General features: G+C 36.1%; 1 protein-coding gene across 2 annotated transcripts in view; it reads left to right on the top strand.

Annotated features, from left to right (window-relative positions):
- Positions 1-2,526: 2,526 nt before the first annotated feature.
- LOC145769552 (uncharacterized) overlaps positions 2,527-16,563 on the top strand; it is a 63,416-nt gene continuing 49,379 nt past the window's right edge. Inside the window, exons 1-7 of one of the 2 annotated variants that reach the window (XM_082581204.1) lie at positions 2,527-3,088; positions 9,309-9,488; positions 10,502-10,693; positions 11,428-11,540; positions 13,274-13,444; positions 15,129-15,275; positions 16,116-16,293. In XM_082581204.1, coding sequence (XP_082437330.1) covers positions 2,527-3,088; positions 9,309-9,488; positions 10,502-10,693; positions 11,428-11,540; positions 13,274-13,444; positions 15,129-15,275; positions 16,116-16,293 — 1,543 coding nt within the window. Of the gene's footprint in view, positions 3,089-9,308; positions 9,489-10,501; positions 10,694-11,381; positions 11,541-13,273; positions 13,445-15,128; positions 15,276-16,115; positions 16,294-16,563 lie in introns of those variants that run through there. The other variant, XM_082581205.1, reaches the window with a different exon arrangement.

Raw genomic sequence — 16,563 nt, 5'->3', positions numbered from 1 at the left:
GCACCAAAGCATGTTCTGTTTTATTTTGGTCTTCAATTCTAAAAGTCGCTGTCCTCGAACCAATGACCAAATCTGGTTTGAATTGCTTCCACAAGAACGTCCACCAACGGCAAGCAAACAGCAATGCCGTTGCTGGTTTTAATGCAGACAATCTTTTTAGAAGCATTGTAAGCGTTACACTAAATGCAATAAATTTCAACTTCTTGAAGGTAACTACTTGATGTTCTTGCCACTAATGTAACTAACTGACTATAAACATCAACAACTTGCTTTTAATCGCTGCGTGTTTCTTGAAGGTTATAGTCAGTTAGTTAGTTACCTTCAAGAAGTTGAAATTTACTGCATTTTTATAAATATTTTCAGGTTCCTGATGAGGGCTTAAGTTAAACCGAAAACGTTTGACTGTTAAACTCATTTGTAAATATGTAAAATATATTATTATAATGCTCAACCCTGTTGTATTGTTGTGTCTTGCCTGTCTTTGGTACATATTGATTAATCGCCAAAAACAATTAATTTAGCCAAATCAGTTATCACAAATCGCCAAAAAAGAGCCAAATCATAAATATGCAGCTAAACGTCTTAAAATATCGCCAGATTTCTGGACTTTGGCGATAAATTCGCCAATATGGCAACCCTTCTCCACCAGACCAAAAAACAAAAGTAGAACCGCGCATGCGCAGTGCTGCGCCGATACATCTGTGAAAAAAATGCATTATTGCGCAAAACGCAGCAAACACGCACTAAGCAAGACACAAACACGTGCAGAGAAATAAACGGCAATTAAAAACTGAAATTTCAATACAAAAGTAACTTGTAACTGTAACTGTTGAAAAAGTGCTAAAATAGGAACTAGTTACCGCGTTTCGTTACTTTTGGAAAATAGTAACGAAGTTACCGTTACAGTTACTCAAAAAGTAACTAGTTACAGTAACTAGTTACAGTAACTAGTTACTGCCCACCTCTGTCAGTCATCAGTGATCACCATTTGACGAACTTCTTCCGCTTGTATTCAGTGGCGTAGCCAGAAAAAAATTTTGGGGGGGGCCAAATATTTGATGAATTAAAGAGAACGACAAAATGTTTGATTTAAGACATCGCCACCTGATGTGCAGTGGCGCATCCTGGTGGGTTAAGCAAGGGAAGCAATAAAGCTGGTGGGGGTTAGAGCGTGCCGAAGGCACGCGTATTCTAGGAGGGTCCGGGGGCATGCTCCACCGGAAAATTTTTGCAAAATTACACTTAAATAATGGATTATAACGCTTTCTGGAAACACTTTCAGGGTAATATTTGTATGACACTTATTAGCAGATAAACAGCTATTAACTTATTAAAGGTAGCTCTTATCTACACACAAACGGGCAAAAACTGCGGCTAAAATTAGAGAACACAAAAAACTCAGCTACACAAAAACCCTACAGAGTAAGCGATTCTGAAATTGCTTCCACAGATTAGTTAAAAGAAGCGTAAATCGCGTAAACTTAGCGCGATTTACGATTTGCAAAATTTATTGGTGTCTTTTTGTGTGTCTAAAACAAGTCCTAGGGGGTGTTAATAGCCAGATGTCTTGGAAAACAATATAAATTTATACAAATTATATTATATTTTCAACAAAGGGTTCAACTTCGGAATCCAAACTTTGAAAATTTGGGGGGGGCCATGGCCCCGTTCGCCCCCCCCTGGCTACGCCTATGCTTGTATTCCAGATAGCCTTTCCAACCAACGCGAAAGACGGTAATTCGGTTAAATCGCGCTGGCCAAAATACATTGTGAAACGAGATACCGGTAACAAAAAATGACGCATAACGGTTGACGCTTAAAATCGGCAAAATAGTTGACGGCGCTATCACTTCCGTTAAGTAAAAAAAAAAATGACGGCGCTAGCCTCAGCCTCAACGTACAACACTGCATAATCCATTTATGAGTAGAGTGACCGAGCGTCGATTTCAACTAACCAAATTTTTTTCAACTCAATAACTTACTTCGATCACAAGCACGTTTTAACGTTCGCGTTTTGTCGCTTCTACCTTTTTCTTGACCTTTGCTATGTTGATGTGTATTGTTTTGATATGATGGTCAGAAATAAAAAAACAACTGAACTGAACTGAACTGAACTGAACGAATTACAATGGTGAACTCACCACGTAAATTACTGTATGTTGTCTAACGTCAAAATCGAGAGCTTTGTGAAGAAACAATCAACTTTTATTTGAACGTTGTAGCACAGAACAGAACTACATTACCGTAGGCTACGTTATGGCTATTGTGTAATAGATTGCAGCAATAGGCTACTTAGCATTGATGTAATTTCTGTTTTTGTGTTAGTATTCAGTTCGATATGCTCTATGCTTGTAAAATAACCAGGGAAATTTTTTCATTGAAATCAGGCCATTTATATGAACGGTTGAGTAAAAAAATATGCACTAGCATACGTTAGCCGTACTGCTGTTGTACGGCACTCATGTGCAGACTTTTTTGAACTGTAGTGCAGCTTTTCAAGGGCAGATTTTAGAGCTCTGTGATATTATGTCTGATGCAACTATAGAAATCAAACATGCAGATAAAGAAAAACGAAAAAGGAAATTGCAAAAAGCTAGAAGAGAGAACGTTAAAGCATGGACTCTCAATATCGAAGCTGCACGAAGTGTATTTGAGCTGCAAAAAAGTGGACATGTGGATTCTTTTTGCGGTGTAACAGTTTCAAAATTTAATATATTTCTGAGATATTTTCAAACGGTAAGCTGCCTTGTAACAGCAATTAGTCTGTATCTTGCCCCATATCAGTATTTCTACAAATCTACAACTGCAATATTTAGTTTTAACTCTGGATCCGATTTGGTATACTTGCTCGTCGTACTTTTCCGATCAAAAACAAGATTTATGGTTGAAGGCATTGAAGAATTAAATCTGTTGAAAGTTAGAAAACGCTACCAATCTAGTTTCTCTTTTGCTATTGACATGGTGACGTTTCTTCCCATTCCACTGAGACTAGTGACATTTGCAGCAAGCTATCCACTGATTTATACGTTGATCCGTCAGACGACCTTTCTTCGTATACACTACGTCTTGTACTATTTAGGTTTGTATGGTAGCTACGCAGTTTTCATTTATTTATAAGTTTTTATAATGTTCTACTAATCTTAAATGAATAGTTGGTCTACATAGAACAATATGACTTTACTTATAGTAACCTCAAAGCTATGAAATCACTTAGCACAAAATTGTTAGCCTATTGTAAAGTGGACGATAAATGCCACAAGGCCAATTGGAAAGTGTTTGTTTAAAGAAAAAGTGAGTTTGTACCAGATAAAAAAGTTTAGACTAATATTCTGAAAGAAGTATACTTTACTGTAAAAAAACCCATGTTATTTAGGTTTGATTAAATGGGTAGCCTATAACTTTGGCAAAAGGCTTCTATAATTCTGAAATGTTATTCTTTTTGCTCAGCAACTCAATGTTGTATAGCTCTTTATTGACATTAGTGGATGTTTTTTTAAATTTGCTATTCACATGCATGACTAGCTTCAACCAATTGTAACTAAGAGAATTGATCAGCTGAAACTGAAAGCTCTGGTTTCAAAACAATGCATTCCCGGACAGTAAATCCGTCATTTCTACATTAATTCAACGCCTGCAAATGTTAATTTAATGAAGTAATGACAGGTTTCGCTGTCTGGGTTGTAGTAGTGGGCTATGGGCTAGCCGCAGAATTTTAATTTTCAGCCTATGTTGTTGTAGCTCGCTTAAATATATGTTATATACTAATACATAGCAGTAGTGTTACCAGATACCTTTGCCTTAATTTGTGAAAAAGTTAGAGTTGTTGAAGACAAAAACTTGTGTTTTGGTGTGAAGTCCTGTGCAGAGAACAAAACCCTAACCCTGACAACATCGACCACAAATACTCTTTGATTGCACTCATCTGCAAATATATTGCTGGGAAATATTGCATTTATTGCTAGACACTGATGTTGCCTAGAGCCTACATGCATCAAATTTGAACACTTTCAGCTTTGCTAGCTACAGACGTATAGCCTACGACTACGTAGCTCACTATGCAAATATCCATTTATATATTCTTCATTGAATAATTGTTGAAATCTTTTTTTGATGGAAATTCTATCCTTATTGTTCTTAATCTTTTTTTGAAACCGGCGGCTCTGGTTTGACTCTCAGGGTGTGTGCTTCGGCTCTCCATTCAGAGGCACCTAATGGATGGAATAATTTCCCAGCACAAACACGTAATCGGCCCTGCGTAAAGAGCCTCTACAAGTGTGCGAAACTATCAGGAATAACCTATTCAAGGCTTTGTCAGTCGATAAAATCAGATTCAAAAAAAGATTTAAAACCAAACCAACCAACCAAAGCTTAATCTTGGCAGTTTTGCATACTTGTAAATGTATATACGGACACGGTAGAAGTTTGGACCACTGGCATTGGCACAGACCACTGGCACAGTCACTGAGATTGATAGGTATGTTCTAGTAGACTATTGTTGTTTGTGAATTATTTTATCTACTAGTTGCTGCTGAATGGCCAGCAGTCCTTGAAATGTGTTTTCAAGCCAACACCCTGAGAGCTGAACTCATGCTGCAACATGATAAATCTTCGAAGGTTTCTGCCTTTTATGGGCAACAAATAATGATAAACTGGCTATATCTTTAATCACACAAAGTTTGTTTATTGACCGGGGCAGGCCCGTAACTAGCTTGGAGCAGCAGGGGGAGCAAAAAGTATTCTAGAGGGGGCCCAACTTTTACTTTCCGTATCATGTACGAAAACAACGTTTGTACACAATGTGGGTATATTTACGCAAGAACATTAATCGTAGGCCTAATACAACGTTTACATTAGACTAGTTTATCATAGAACCAGTCAGTGGCGTAGCCAGGAATTTTGAAAGGGGGTGGGGGTTGACGGCCGACGGGCAAAGACCGACGGCGTCTTCGCCAAAGGCGACACCCAGCAGCTGGGGGGCCTCCCCCAAAAAATTTTGAAAAATTATTTTGAATTTGGTGCATTCTGAAAGCATTTTCAACAAACATGTGGGTATAAATATTCCTGTAAAATGGTGCTGTCCGGTGGCATAGCAAAAGGATAAGATCATGTTTTCTAGGGCATTTTTCGGTAATAAAGCTAAGTCTCTATGTTTTCTTGTTGCTAATTCCTGGCTGAGATATTTGAATGTTTGGTATTGGCAAAACTCGCTCTTTTAATGCAGTTTCGTTTAAAATTAGGCAAACTTTGTTTTAGAGACAACATTCTACCACACCCTTAAACACACAATGTTTACAATTAAATAACACAAGAAAATTGAGTATAAAACTGAAAAGTCAGCGAACAGAGCTAATTAACACAATTTTTTCCAGGGGGTGCCAACATTTTTGCAGGGGGGCTTCGCCCCCCCTGCGCCCCCCTAGTTACGGGCCTGGACCGGGGGCATCAACTATAGGTTTATGAAGTAGGGTGTCCCAACTTATACAAGCGATTTTGACTGACCTGTCAAGAGTAGCAGACTGTCATCCAGATAGACGAAGTTTCACTTTGCCATATGCTGTGTAAGCCTATATAGGTTGCCATGCTCTGAACCAATCATGAATTGCACTGACCACTGACTAATAACCTAGTATGTATTAACAGTTTATATTTCATCACCTTGTTTTCTTGCTAATGTGCTCTGGATGAGATGCAATTGCCAAGAATATGTCCTGCCGCATTCTTTCATCTTGTCTATATTTCACAAAACTTTGAAGCAACTCAATATATCTTTTAGCAGTGTCATTAACAACCGGAATGTTCTTAATGAAATTAAGAAATTATTTGAAGGAGCCAATTAGTTACCAGCTTTTACAAGACAACTGAAACCATTCCACTTTGTGTTCTATATTATACAATATACATATAATTGATTTTTGTTAACTTTTTTTTGTCAATTTCAAGTTCTGTTCACTTGTTTCTTGTTATGCAAAAGCAGATGATACATGTCCATTAGTAAATCTGTATTATACAGTTTGGAAATGTTCTTGATATGGCATTTTTAGACATAGTGTTTACATGCTAAAGAGAATATATAACAGTTTTCCTACATAATCGTTACTAATTCTGTTATATACATGCACTTTTTGCTTTGCCTGTGTTTGAATCGATTGTATCAAGCACAAGTTGTTCAATGTTATTGCTCATGCCAAACAATTCCTATATAATGTTGGTAAAATTTCTTTGCTTTGGCATTTTCCGGTTGAATGTTATTGTTATACCTGGCTTTGTTTAACTTATGCGCAATGAGCACTGAGCAGTGTTTATTTGTTTATTAAATACTCATATTTGGTAGGCCCCAATTTGGTGTAACTGATAAAACTGATCAAATTAAAAAAGCCAATAACAAGATTTCCTCTTTTTTAGTATAAAATGCTACCTTTACCTCTATGGCTCTATATTAGTTGTGTTTCAATCAATCAATCATTTTATTTTTCGTCATTAACGCGTCCGGGACGAAAAAGATACTAACTACAAAAATCGATATAAACCTACCAGCACGTTAACGAACAGGAAAAGGTGGCAAAACCTTGAAAGGTTTAAAACGTGCCTGAATGAAAAATTATGTAGTAGGCTATATATCAGTAGTTAGCACGGCCACAAAACCCAAAAAAACAAATAGAAAAAATAAAACAAAAACAGAGAGAAGCACACATGTAGTAATAAATGACAGCCTAATGAAAAGTGTTGTGGATTGAATTTGCCAGTTCCAATATTGATGTGGATGAGCAGTCATAATAATAATAATAGGATGGAGAAAGAAAATCGGACATAAAAGAAACCCATCCTCAGGCAAAAGCCCGTTTCAATGTGGCCCAGGAGAGCAGGTGTCGAGCTCTTTCTATGGTTAGACTGCACATCACACAGTAGCCTAAGACGATTGAGGTTTGATATCCAGTTTAAGTTATTGTTTCTTGTCCTGGTGGGTGATGGAATGGATGAGCTGGTAGATGATGATGTCCTGATGGTGTTGATGAAGCTTTCCTCCCCTTTTGCGACGTGTCGTGTTGATTATGGAGTATTGCGTTTGCTGTTAATATCTACAAACATAAAAGTACAGCACAAGCAATCGATATTATTGTTAGGTAAGCCTAGTCTTTTGTAAATAATTTCGGATTTCCACTAAAATCTTCACAAGAATGCAAGAAAGCCTTTCTACGTTGTCTTTCTATTCAATCTATTGCGTGTCCGTTTTGCTTAAATGCTGTTTTAGTTTGTGAATAAAAAGTGACTTTGTATCAATCTTTCTAATTGAAGAAGGAAATTCGTTCCATGTTTTCGCACCTGTGAATTCTATTGAATGTTGAGTAAGCGCTTTTGAGAAGTATGGAATGTTTAGAGAATCATCATCATGGTTTCTTGTAGACAAGCTGTGAACCTCTTTGACATATTTAAAAAGGTTGGTGAAGCAATCTGGTAGTAAATTGTTGTGAAATTTAAACACAAAAACACCAATTTCCAGTTTGAACAATTGCTCAATTGATATCGGGATCTTGCTACAACTATCATTGTTGGGACGGAAAATACGATGAAATTTGTCACAGATTTTTTGAAGTTTTTGTATAAGTCCTTCGTTGCCATATTTCCAAGTCGTAATGCAATACCTCAGGCTACTTTCAATTAAAGAATGGTATAAGCAAATCAAATTTGACAAATTAAGACAGGGTCTAATCTTGGTAATTATTCACAAAGTTTTGATGAATGCTCCCAATTAAGATATGATAGAGTAAGAATGAAAGAAGACATTGAATTGATCAAAAAATTGAAGTAAAACATCAAACGCAGAGGAGTCCTCACGTACTGGTAGCTTAAAAAATGTAGATACTTTTTTAGTAAAAACTGTCTAAGTTTCAGATTATTTGAGAACCCTTTAAAAATTGAAATATTGAGCTAAAATTGTACATCTGCAATATCCTCACCAATAGGCATCTCAATCTCATGAAAGGTGTGTGCAGCAATGCAGCATGTTTGTAATAATTGGGTGTGCTGTACAGTGTACACCTGCTAATTTTTGACTAATAGTTGCCAAAATTTGATGTTTAACTTGTTAATTTCTGAGTTTAGCAATTTAATACGTTTGTTCATATGTTTTGCATAAAGCCTATCATGCAGCCCACTACCTGTGAAGCAGAGTGTGTCTTTAGTGCACTTTTCCAGGGTAAAATGGATGTTTGATTGATCATGAATCAACATACATGTGTGCTAAACACTTTTTCTGCTGTCACTGACAAGTGTAACATTTAAAAATATGGAATATGGATGCTTGGGTTCATAAGACTGTTGTTTGCGTAAATGGGATACTTTTTGGTAGCCTACCATAAGTTTGTCTTGAGAGGGGTTTGTATTCTATTTTATGATCTTAAGTTAACATAAAGCTTATATTCTGTAGTGTTTAACACATAGAAAAAAGATTTAGTAGTAAAATGGCTGTTTCCACTCAGATACTTGTACTTTCTTACAATCTTCTAACAGTTTGCCAGTTATACTGGTTTGAATAGTTTTATTTGGTTTTGGGAGAATTTAATCAGACTTTGCAGGCTTTTAGGCTGTTTTGGTGATAAATGGCCTCAATTTATTAAACTACCGACTAAACTACTACTACTAAAAGTAGGCTCATCTACTATAACACTGTAAACGTGACCTTGTTCATCAGCCATATTTTTGCTAATTAATTATCAATTAGTAAACCTAAACTCCACTTAATGCTTAAAAAAATTTGATGCAAGTTGTGAGCTTTGTCAAATTTTACTATTCATTAATTCTAATAGGCATACGCATACATATGGCATGCTGTTGCTGGTATTTCTTTCTGGTCCTAGATGCATTAACGAAAATCATAAACAAAATGGCAAATGATAATATTGTTAAACTTGGGAATTAAACTTTTAAAATCACATGTTTTGTCATTTTATGTTAGTTGGTTTTAAGTTTAAAAATTCTGATTTTACTTCTGGTATATTTATTTTCTTATGTATGAAAACATACAGTAGAAGGGTGCAAACATGCTCTGCAAGTTCAATAGTCAAGAACTTTTACTATATATATATCAAAGATTTCAGATATTTTGCTATTATACCCAAAAATGGAGACACCCTGTAAGAGTTTTGGATGTTAAAGATTTGTCTATTTTTAGACATAAGTCAACCCAAAACAATTTGATCCCAAAATTTGTTTTATGGTAGGTCCTGTAAATTGTTTTTTGATGTCTGTTTTTTTAGCTTTAGGATTGTGTTTTATCTTTACTTTTAACACTTCTTTTGCAGCGTCGCGAGAAAAAGAATCTGGCTCTAGTACGCTACTGTATCGGACCACTAGATATGCTTTTCTTTCTACACTTGTTATTCATCTTACAGCATGCGGTTGGTATGGTTTGGCATGTTCACAAACCGAAAATTCCATCTTTACACTGGATCTTTGTAAAGAAAACAGCTGGATAAGATTTCTCCCACAAAGTTTGTAAATTTTGAAACAATTATATGTAGATAAAACTGATAAATTGCTTGTAAGTTGAATGCAGATGTCTTTTGATCGAACTTCATAAACTTTTCCAAGCCATTGCGGTATCACCGGTCAATAAAATACAGTCAGACCTTGTTGATTTGGACCATAATGTTTTATCATAAAAAAAGTCTGTTTAGCAAAGTGTTAGAAAAGACAGACTACGGTATTAGAAAAAGGGGTTGGTAAACAAGAGTGCAGAAACAAGAACTGTTGAATTTGAAACAACTATGTTAATTGTGTCCGGGTTTTCTCAAATGGATGATGGTGATGAAGTACGCGCTTGATGACTGGTTCAGGCAGAAATCTAAGGGGCTATTCAAATATGATAGGAGACCATTTTATTACTTTTCTCCAAAAGTAAGCAGTAGCGCACTACGTTTATAGCGCCGCTATTAGTGCTTTATTTTTTCCCAATGTAGCGGAGTGTGTATTTATGGATGTAGTGGAAAACAATGAATCATTTTAGCGATTTTTCATGGAAAGATCTGAGCATAAGAATATAACTTCACCTAAAACTTGTTTTTCATAATGATGTTGAAATGGCAGTGGAAGCAAATGTGATACTGAAAAGTGATATCATTCATTTTCAAGGTCATTTTGACGTTACAAGGCATTTGAGTAGAGGTTTTCAGTGTCAGCTTAAGCCAAGTGTGGTGGTAACGCATTCTACTTTTTGTATGAGTACTGAATAGTGATAGCGCATTAGTTATCATCGACTGGTAGCAAGCAGAGGCAGTGCTGCTCTTTTGGCATATTTTAGAGGTAGCAATAGCAGATGCCCACCTCTGCTTTTCTCCAACCCATATGACATGAAATACAACAAACGGTTCGTTGCTAATCACCGCTATTGGAACAGTCCTTAAAGCAGCACTTAATTACTGTAAATGTTCTGGTGTTCTGCATTGACCACTTTTATTTATAACTACTATTATTTCTGTCTTCAACAGTATGTTTTTATTCACAGATGTTTTGAAAAAAGTTTTAGCCGCAACAGTGGAAAATGACACTGTGGTTTCCAGTGATGTGAGTTTTCTTCACAACACTTACGTTACCAGCCTTTACTGGGCCTCTGCAACTGTGACATCAACTGGTTATGGAGATATCCATGCATACACAGTGTCAGAAAAAGTTTATTCGTTGTTTGCCATGATAATCGGTAAGCTCTAATTAATCGGCATTTTGAATTTGAACTCAATAGTAAAACGAAAAAAAAAACATTGTTGGTTGAGAAAACGTTTCTGTTGTTGTAGATCTAATAATTGTGTGATGCCTTCTTCGTAACCACTTAAGCCTACAATTTATCTGTTAAGTGTTTCAGCAATGTTTTCACATATGTACTTGCAAGAAAGTCATTAGTGATGGTTCAGTAGGCGAACTTTAAAGTCTTGCCAAGATGTTTTAACTTTATCATGACACGATGAACACGCGCATTCGCGCAATGAACATTGAACATGATGCCATTAATAACAAACTTTGTATATTGTACAACAGCAAATTGTGAACCTCTTTAGCCCAAGATTTTCAGTGATATTCTCTTCCACATTAATGCTTTCAACCAGTCGTTTCCAGTCATTGTTGCACATACGTTTTTTACCATTTTGAAACTTTATTATTCTTCGCCTGTACAATACATGCAAAACTGAATTCACCATTTATATCTATTTAATACATTTTTCAAATCAATGCAGTGTCAAAACTTATCCCTACCTGTTCATCACAAAGTTACTGAAGATAAGATTGCGAATCATTATCTTTTAGAATGAAAAAGCTTTGTTACATATACGCAGTCCCAGATACATTAATCCGTCAAACGGTCGCTTTTAAAACTCTTGTTTCATGTTTAGGTATTGAACATGATACCGGCAATCTAAATTGTTTACTCCTATTCAGGTATGTCAGTCTTGTATGGCATGACCATGGGTGGCATGACTTCTATGCTTATTAACATTGACGCACAAAGATCAGCGTTTGTACATCGTTATCAATCGTTTGAAAAGGAAGTGGTAACGTTTGTTTCTTTCTGTCATATTTAATACTTATGCATGTGCGCTTCGATTTTGTTATATGCAATATTTAAGGTTCTAATTCTCAATTTATATACAATCATAAACGTCGAATTGACCTCGTGCTCTGTTTACTATTACGACGACATGCTTTTGGAAGAATCAGTTTCTCGTATTATGATTTTTGTATATGATTTTTTTTCAAATAAATAACCTTTATTGATCTGAATACAATCACAAATGAATGAAAAAAGTATCATCTTCTAACACTAAGGGTCAACTAATTACCAATGTAGTTGTACCACATCATTCATTCTGTGGCCATATTTGCTATGTTCTATGTGTGTTATAAACGTGACCATGTTTTAACCGTGCACGGACATTTTGCCGTAAGGACTAAGGTTGTGAACGATAGACTAAAACACACTGTGGAGAATATCGATACATATACCACAAAAATGAGTTTCGGCAAAATGTCCATTCAGCAAAATGTCTTTCGGCAAAATGTCTTTTGGCAAAATGTCTTTCGGCAAAATGTCCGGGTACCGTTTTAACATAGTATAGTATATTGTATAATACTAATAGTAACAAGAATTTTAAATGCTCATGATTAGATTTGTCACCGCTTTATAAACCACTGTAGTCCAAGTAACATGCGTTGAACACTCGTTTGATTTTATGAAGTCTGAAGCAATGAGGAAATGAAAAATACAAAGTGTTTCACTGGTTTATGCCTCAGTCTTCGAAATTAGCATATTTTTACTTCGGCAAAAACGTTGCCGAGGCCAAACGGAAAAAGTAGAAATTGCCTCGGCAATTGCTGTGAACAGTTATTACGAAAAGATTGTCACGCGATACGCACGCTGTTACCGAAATTCACATTAAATAACTTCAGGGGGGATGGAGTAAGTTAATTTTGGGTTGATCCAACGTTCTAGTCAGCACAAATCGATTTAATTTTCCTGGCTGGTTATATTGCGTAACAACAATGCCCAATAAGAAATTTACGTTTGTTTTGCATTAATTCGACATCTAGCGACGTTGAATTATCATAAAATAACGTTAATTGCTCAACCGGTAACAAATTAATAACTCCCTACGAGAAGATTGCCTCGGTTTACGTGTAAGCTAACATAATTTCGGCACAATTGGAACACTGCGAGCAACACAAAGTCTGTTTGATAAAGAACTATAGTCGAATCGGAATCATCAGATGCTGTATCAGCTGGACGAGATAACGGATAGCGAGGCGTAATAAGGAGTAGATGCTTACAATAATTTGACGTCTACTAGCGTTAAATCAATTTTCTTCTGATACTTCGGTAAAAGATTGAATTTTCCCAGCTGAAAACATCCAGCAATAGTAAGATTGAATCAACATCCTAGTATGGTGTAGTCTAAGAAAATTAGTTTTTTTTGTAACCTTATGGTCCTTACAAGCGCTCGTGTGGCATTGTTATTGCCGACGCTAATGCGCCATTCAAGCATCTGCATCAATCGGCAATTGCCGATGTGATTGCCGACGCTAATTTCGAAGACTGTGCCTTTTCACTACACTTTAGTCCAAACTAACCAAGATAACTCAAAATTAACGCTATATTTTTTATTGGTACAATATTGGAATGCAATTGAATAATTAATAGTTTAATTTTCTATTTTCTATCATTTTAACAAAGTAGATCACAACATCGCATGAGTTTAATAGTATTATAATACTGTATTTTATCATGTAGAATCGCATGGGAGTCTCAACAGAGGTAAAAGATTTGTGCTTGAACTACTTTGACTATCTATGGAGGAGATGGGAAGGCGAAGATGTTCATTTCAAAGCTGTTCTTGACGTTCTACCATATTGTGTGAAGGCATCTTTTGCTGAAAAACGCTTTTCCAAGTTTCTTCATAAAGTAAGATAATCGTTTATCGTAAAACGATTATCATAAGATAATCGTTATGATAATCGTTTATATGTTGTTGGGTGCAGGTGGCAATGCGATTACTGGATTACAATGATTACAACTACTTAAAATTTTAAAGTAATCAATTACAATTGCTTCAATTTCACAAAGAGTTTAAAAGCACGTCGCTATGATTATAAAATTTGAAATACATTAGTCTGATTAAGGTGTAGAAGTGGCAGGCTGACACAAGGCTACTCGTAGTAATTTTCATACAAACATGTTTCGAAAGCTGCGGCAAAAGATATGAAAGTTGTACAGAAAACCAGTCGGAGAGATTTTGACGTGTCCGAAGTCGTTATAAAAGGCCGATTCCGGTTTGATACAAGATAATGATCAATAAAAAAATTTTGCAATCTTTTTCAAAAGTACTGTTTCTTGTTGTCTGTGTTGCGCTCTAAAACTTTGCCAGACAATGAAGGTTTGTTCTTTTCAAGTTTTGTGAAAAATCGCCATTTCAATATCGATTGCAACTTGAGTGAAATCAGGGACATCTATAACTGAGTGAAATTAAATAAAAATAGTGAAAAAGACAAATTTAAAAAAAAATCTGGCAAATCTCAAAACTTTGGCAACGCTAAAATCGGAGTCGGTCAGTTATAAATAGTGGAGTCGGAGTCATATATTTTCACCCGACTCCACAACTCTACAGAATATACAGACCAAGAGTGGGAACTTGTTGTCAGACAGCTCAATGTTTAATTTAGCCCAAACTTTCTTAGCCTACTAGGCCTATAGCTTCTAGCATGAAGTAGGGACTTTCTTGGAAGCACGTATTGTCACTGGCAGATATTTTCAAAAATATATCTCATTAACAGTCGCTTTGCTCTGGAACTTAAAAAAAACACATGGAAGTACGGTTTCGAGCATCATCGGTTTGACAAGTTTCTGCCATTTCACTATGCGTAAAATATATGTTGGATTTGCTAGAACTTTGGAAGCGATTGTTGTTAGATCAAAACGAAATTTGACTCTGAAAAAGGTGTAACAAAGTATTATTGTTTGTTTTAAACGTCCTAATACAGGTAAAACATGTCATGAAATTTGTTTTTTCAATGTCAGATATTTTTGAATCTATATTTTTGCTGGTCGCCTATACTATTTTTTATACAACTTATATACGTCCCGCGATACGAGGCCCAAGTTGGTTTGCTACACCTGTAACAAACGTTAGAAACAGTCAAAGAAACACGCTGACATTAAGCTTCATACCACAGTTTAAAACAGTATTGAACTTGCCAAGTAGACGTAGTGATGAAGCCGTCCCTATCAAATATAAATATAGAACACCAGTTCCACGGCAAATCGGTGTAGGCTACCTTACAATTTGCCATTGTTAAAACTGGGTCGCGGGAAAACCTAATTGGGCAACTATGTATGCACTTTTCAAAAAACTTAGGCTAAATGAAAAGTCCTCTATAGCTTAATTTTGCTTAGTTTAGTCTCGACGGCTGCCAAAATCAACTAAACTTTTTCTGGGTTATAATGCAAAGTAGGCCACCTATTGAACATTTCTGGCTTCAAAAAGCTGCTTTTTTCTACGCTACTTTAATCAGCAATGTTACGTGGTGTGATCATGTGCAGTTGCATTGCATTGGAGGTTTCTTTACCTGTTGATCTCTCTGATTTTCAGGTTGACTTGCTGGCCGACACAGAAGAGGTGTTTTTACGAAATTTATCGTTATTTTGCAAGCCAGTGGTTTTTCTTGAAAGCCAATTTATCCAAAAATCTGGGGAGATCTGTAGCACTATGTTCTATCTTCATACCGGTATCGTGGAGGTAACACGGTCGTTTCTAGACATTATAAATAAGCGTACGGTTGGTATAAAACTTACGTTTATTGACACTACATTTTTACCCTTTTTTAAGAAATTAGCGTATTTTTTTGCTGTTAAATGTTTATTATTTTAAAGCTTTTTATGTAGAATTTTTAGACATTGGAAATCGATTGTTCATTGCCACACACAATTCACTTTTAGTTCACAGTTTTTTTTACCTTTTTATTCAAACAATTGTACCTTCGGATTGGAAAAGTACAGATAAAAAATCTTAAGAAAAAAACAAAACAATAAAGCAACAGAGTTTCAACTGATTGTGAATATCGTTATTGTGTCAAGAGTTTGGGATTTTTAAAGAGCCCGTAGCAGTTAAGCGGTTCTAAGGTAAATTGTTTAGAGAGTTTAAAAACGACAGCCTGGTGCTTGAGGCATAAGAGCGCGTATTCAACCCTGGCATGGTTTTGCATCCGTTCTATATTCTGTAGAGGCGCAGCTGAGTGCATTTCACGACATGCTGCGATTTTAATTTTTACAGGTTATTTTTAACTTGCAAATATTGGGACCTAGCGCATCAATCTTGGCTAAAATACGGCTGATCAGTGACCAGCTATCGCTCATGATGTTATGTATTAAGGATCAAGCAATTAAAACAATCTGCAACACATCGAAAGACGTTTTTTGTTTACTGGATAAAAAGTTGTTGCTCAAAACATAAAAGAAACATTCCTTGGTTGCGAAAGAAGTTTTTGTGTGGTGTACGGTATAATATATAACTTTGCATTTTGTATGTAAAACTGGCTGTATTTGAATCTAGACAGACGCGAAAACATTTGTTTTAAAGGTTTTAGATGAATCCGAGTCAGAAGTGATAGCACTGATGCACCCGGGAAAGATTTTTGGCCAAGTCATGTTGGTTTATGATCTTCCCAGACTTAATTCGATCAGATGCAGAACTAACTGCGATGTGTTCGTCCTTGAAAAACATGATTTTCGAAACATTCTTTGTGATTATCCCGAATGTGAGTATTTGGTGCCATAGGCGTCGAAATAGGGTGGGCCGGGTGGGCGACGCCCAACCGGCCGTGAAACGAGGGTGGGCAAAATATGTTTCGCCCACCCTGTTTTCATGACACTTACGAAGTGCTCGTTACAATTATTTCCGTTTTTGTTAAACGTAAACACGTTAAACGTAAAAAATTATCCAACCAACTGCAGCGCAACTTCTTGTTTTACGCTATGTCTCTAGCTAGGTATCCGACAGAACAAAGCAATTCCGCAACAACGCTGCG

Source organism: Aplidium turbinatum, chromosome 4 (assembly GCF_918807975.1).
Source record: "Aplidium turbinatum chromosome 4, kaAplTurb1.1, whole genome shotgun sequence".
NCBI classification, from domain to species: Eukaryota; Metazoa; Chordata; class Ascidiacea; order Aplousobranchia; family Polyclinidae; genus Aplidium; species Aplidium turbinatum.
The sequence above is the reverse complement of the archived record's forward strand: the minus strand, read 5'-3'. Positions and strand labels throughout refer to the sequence as shown.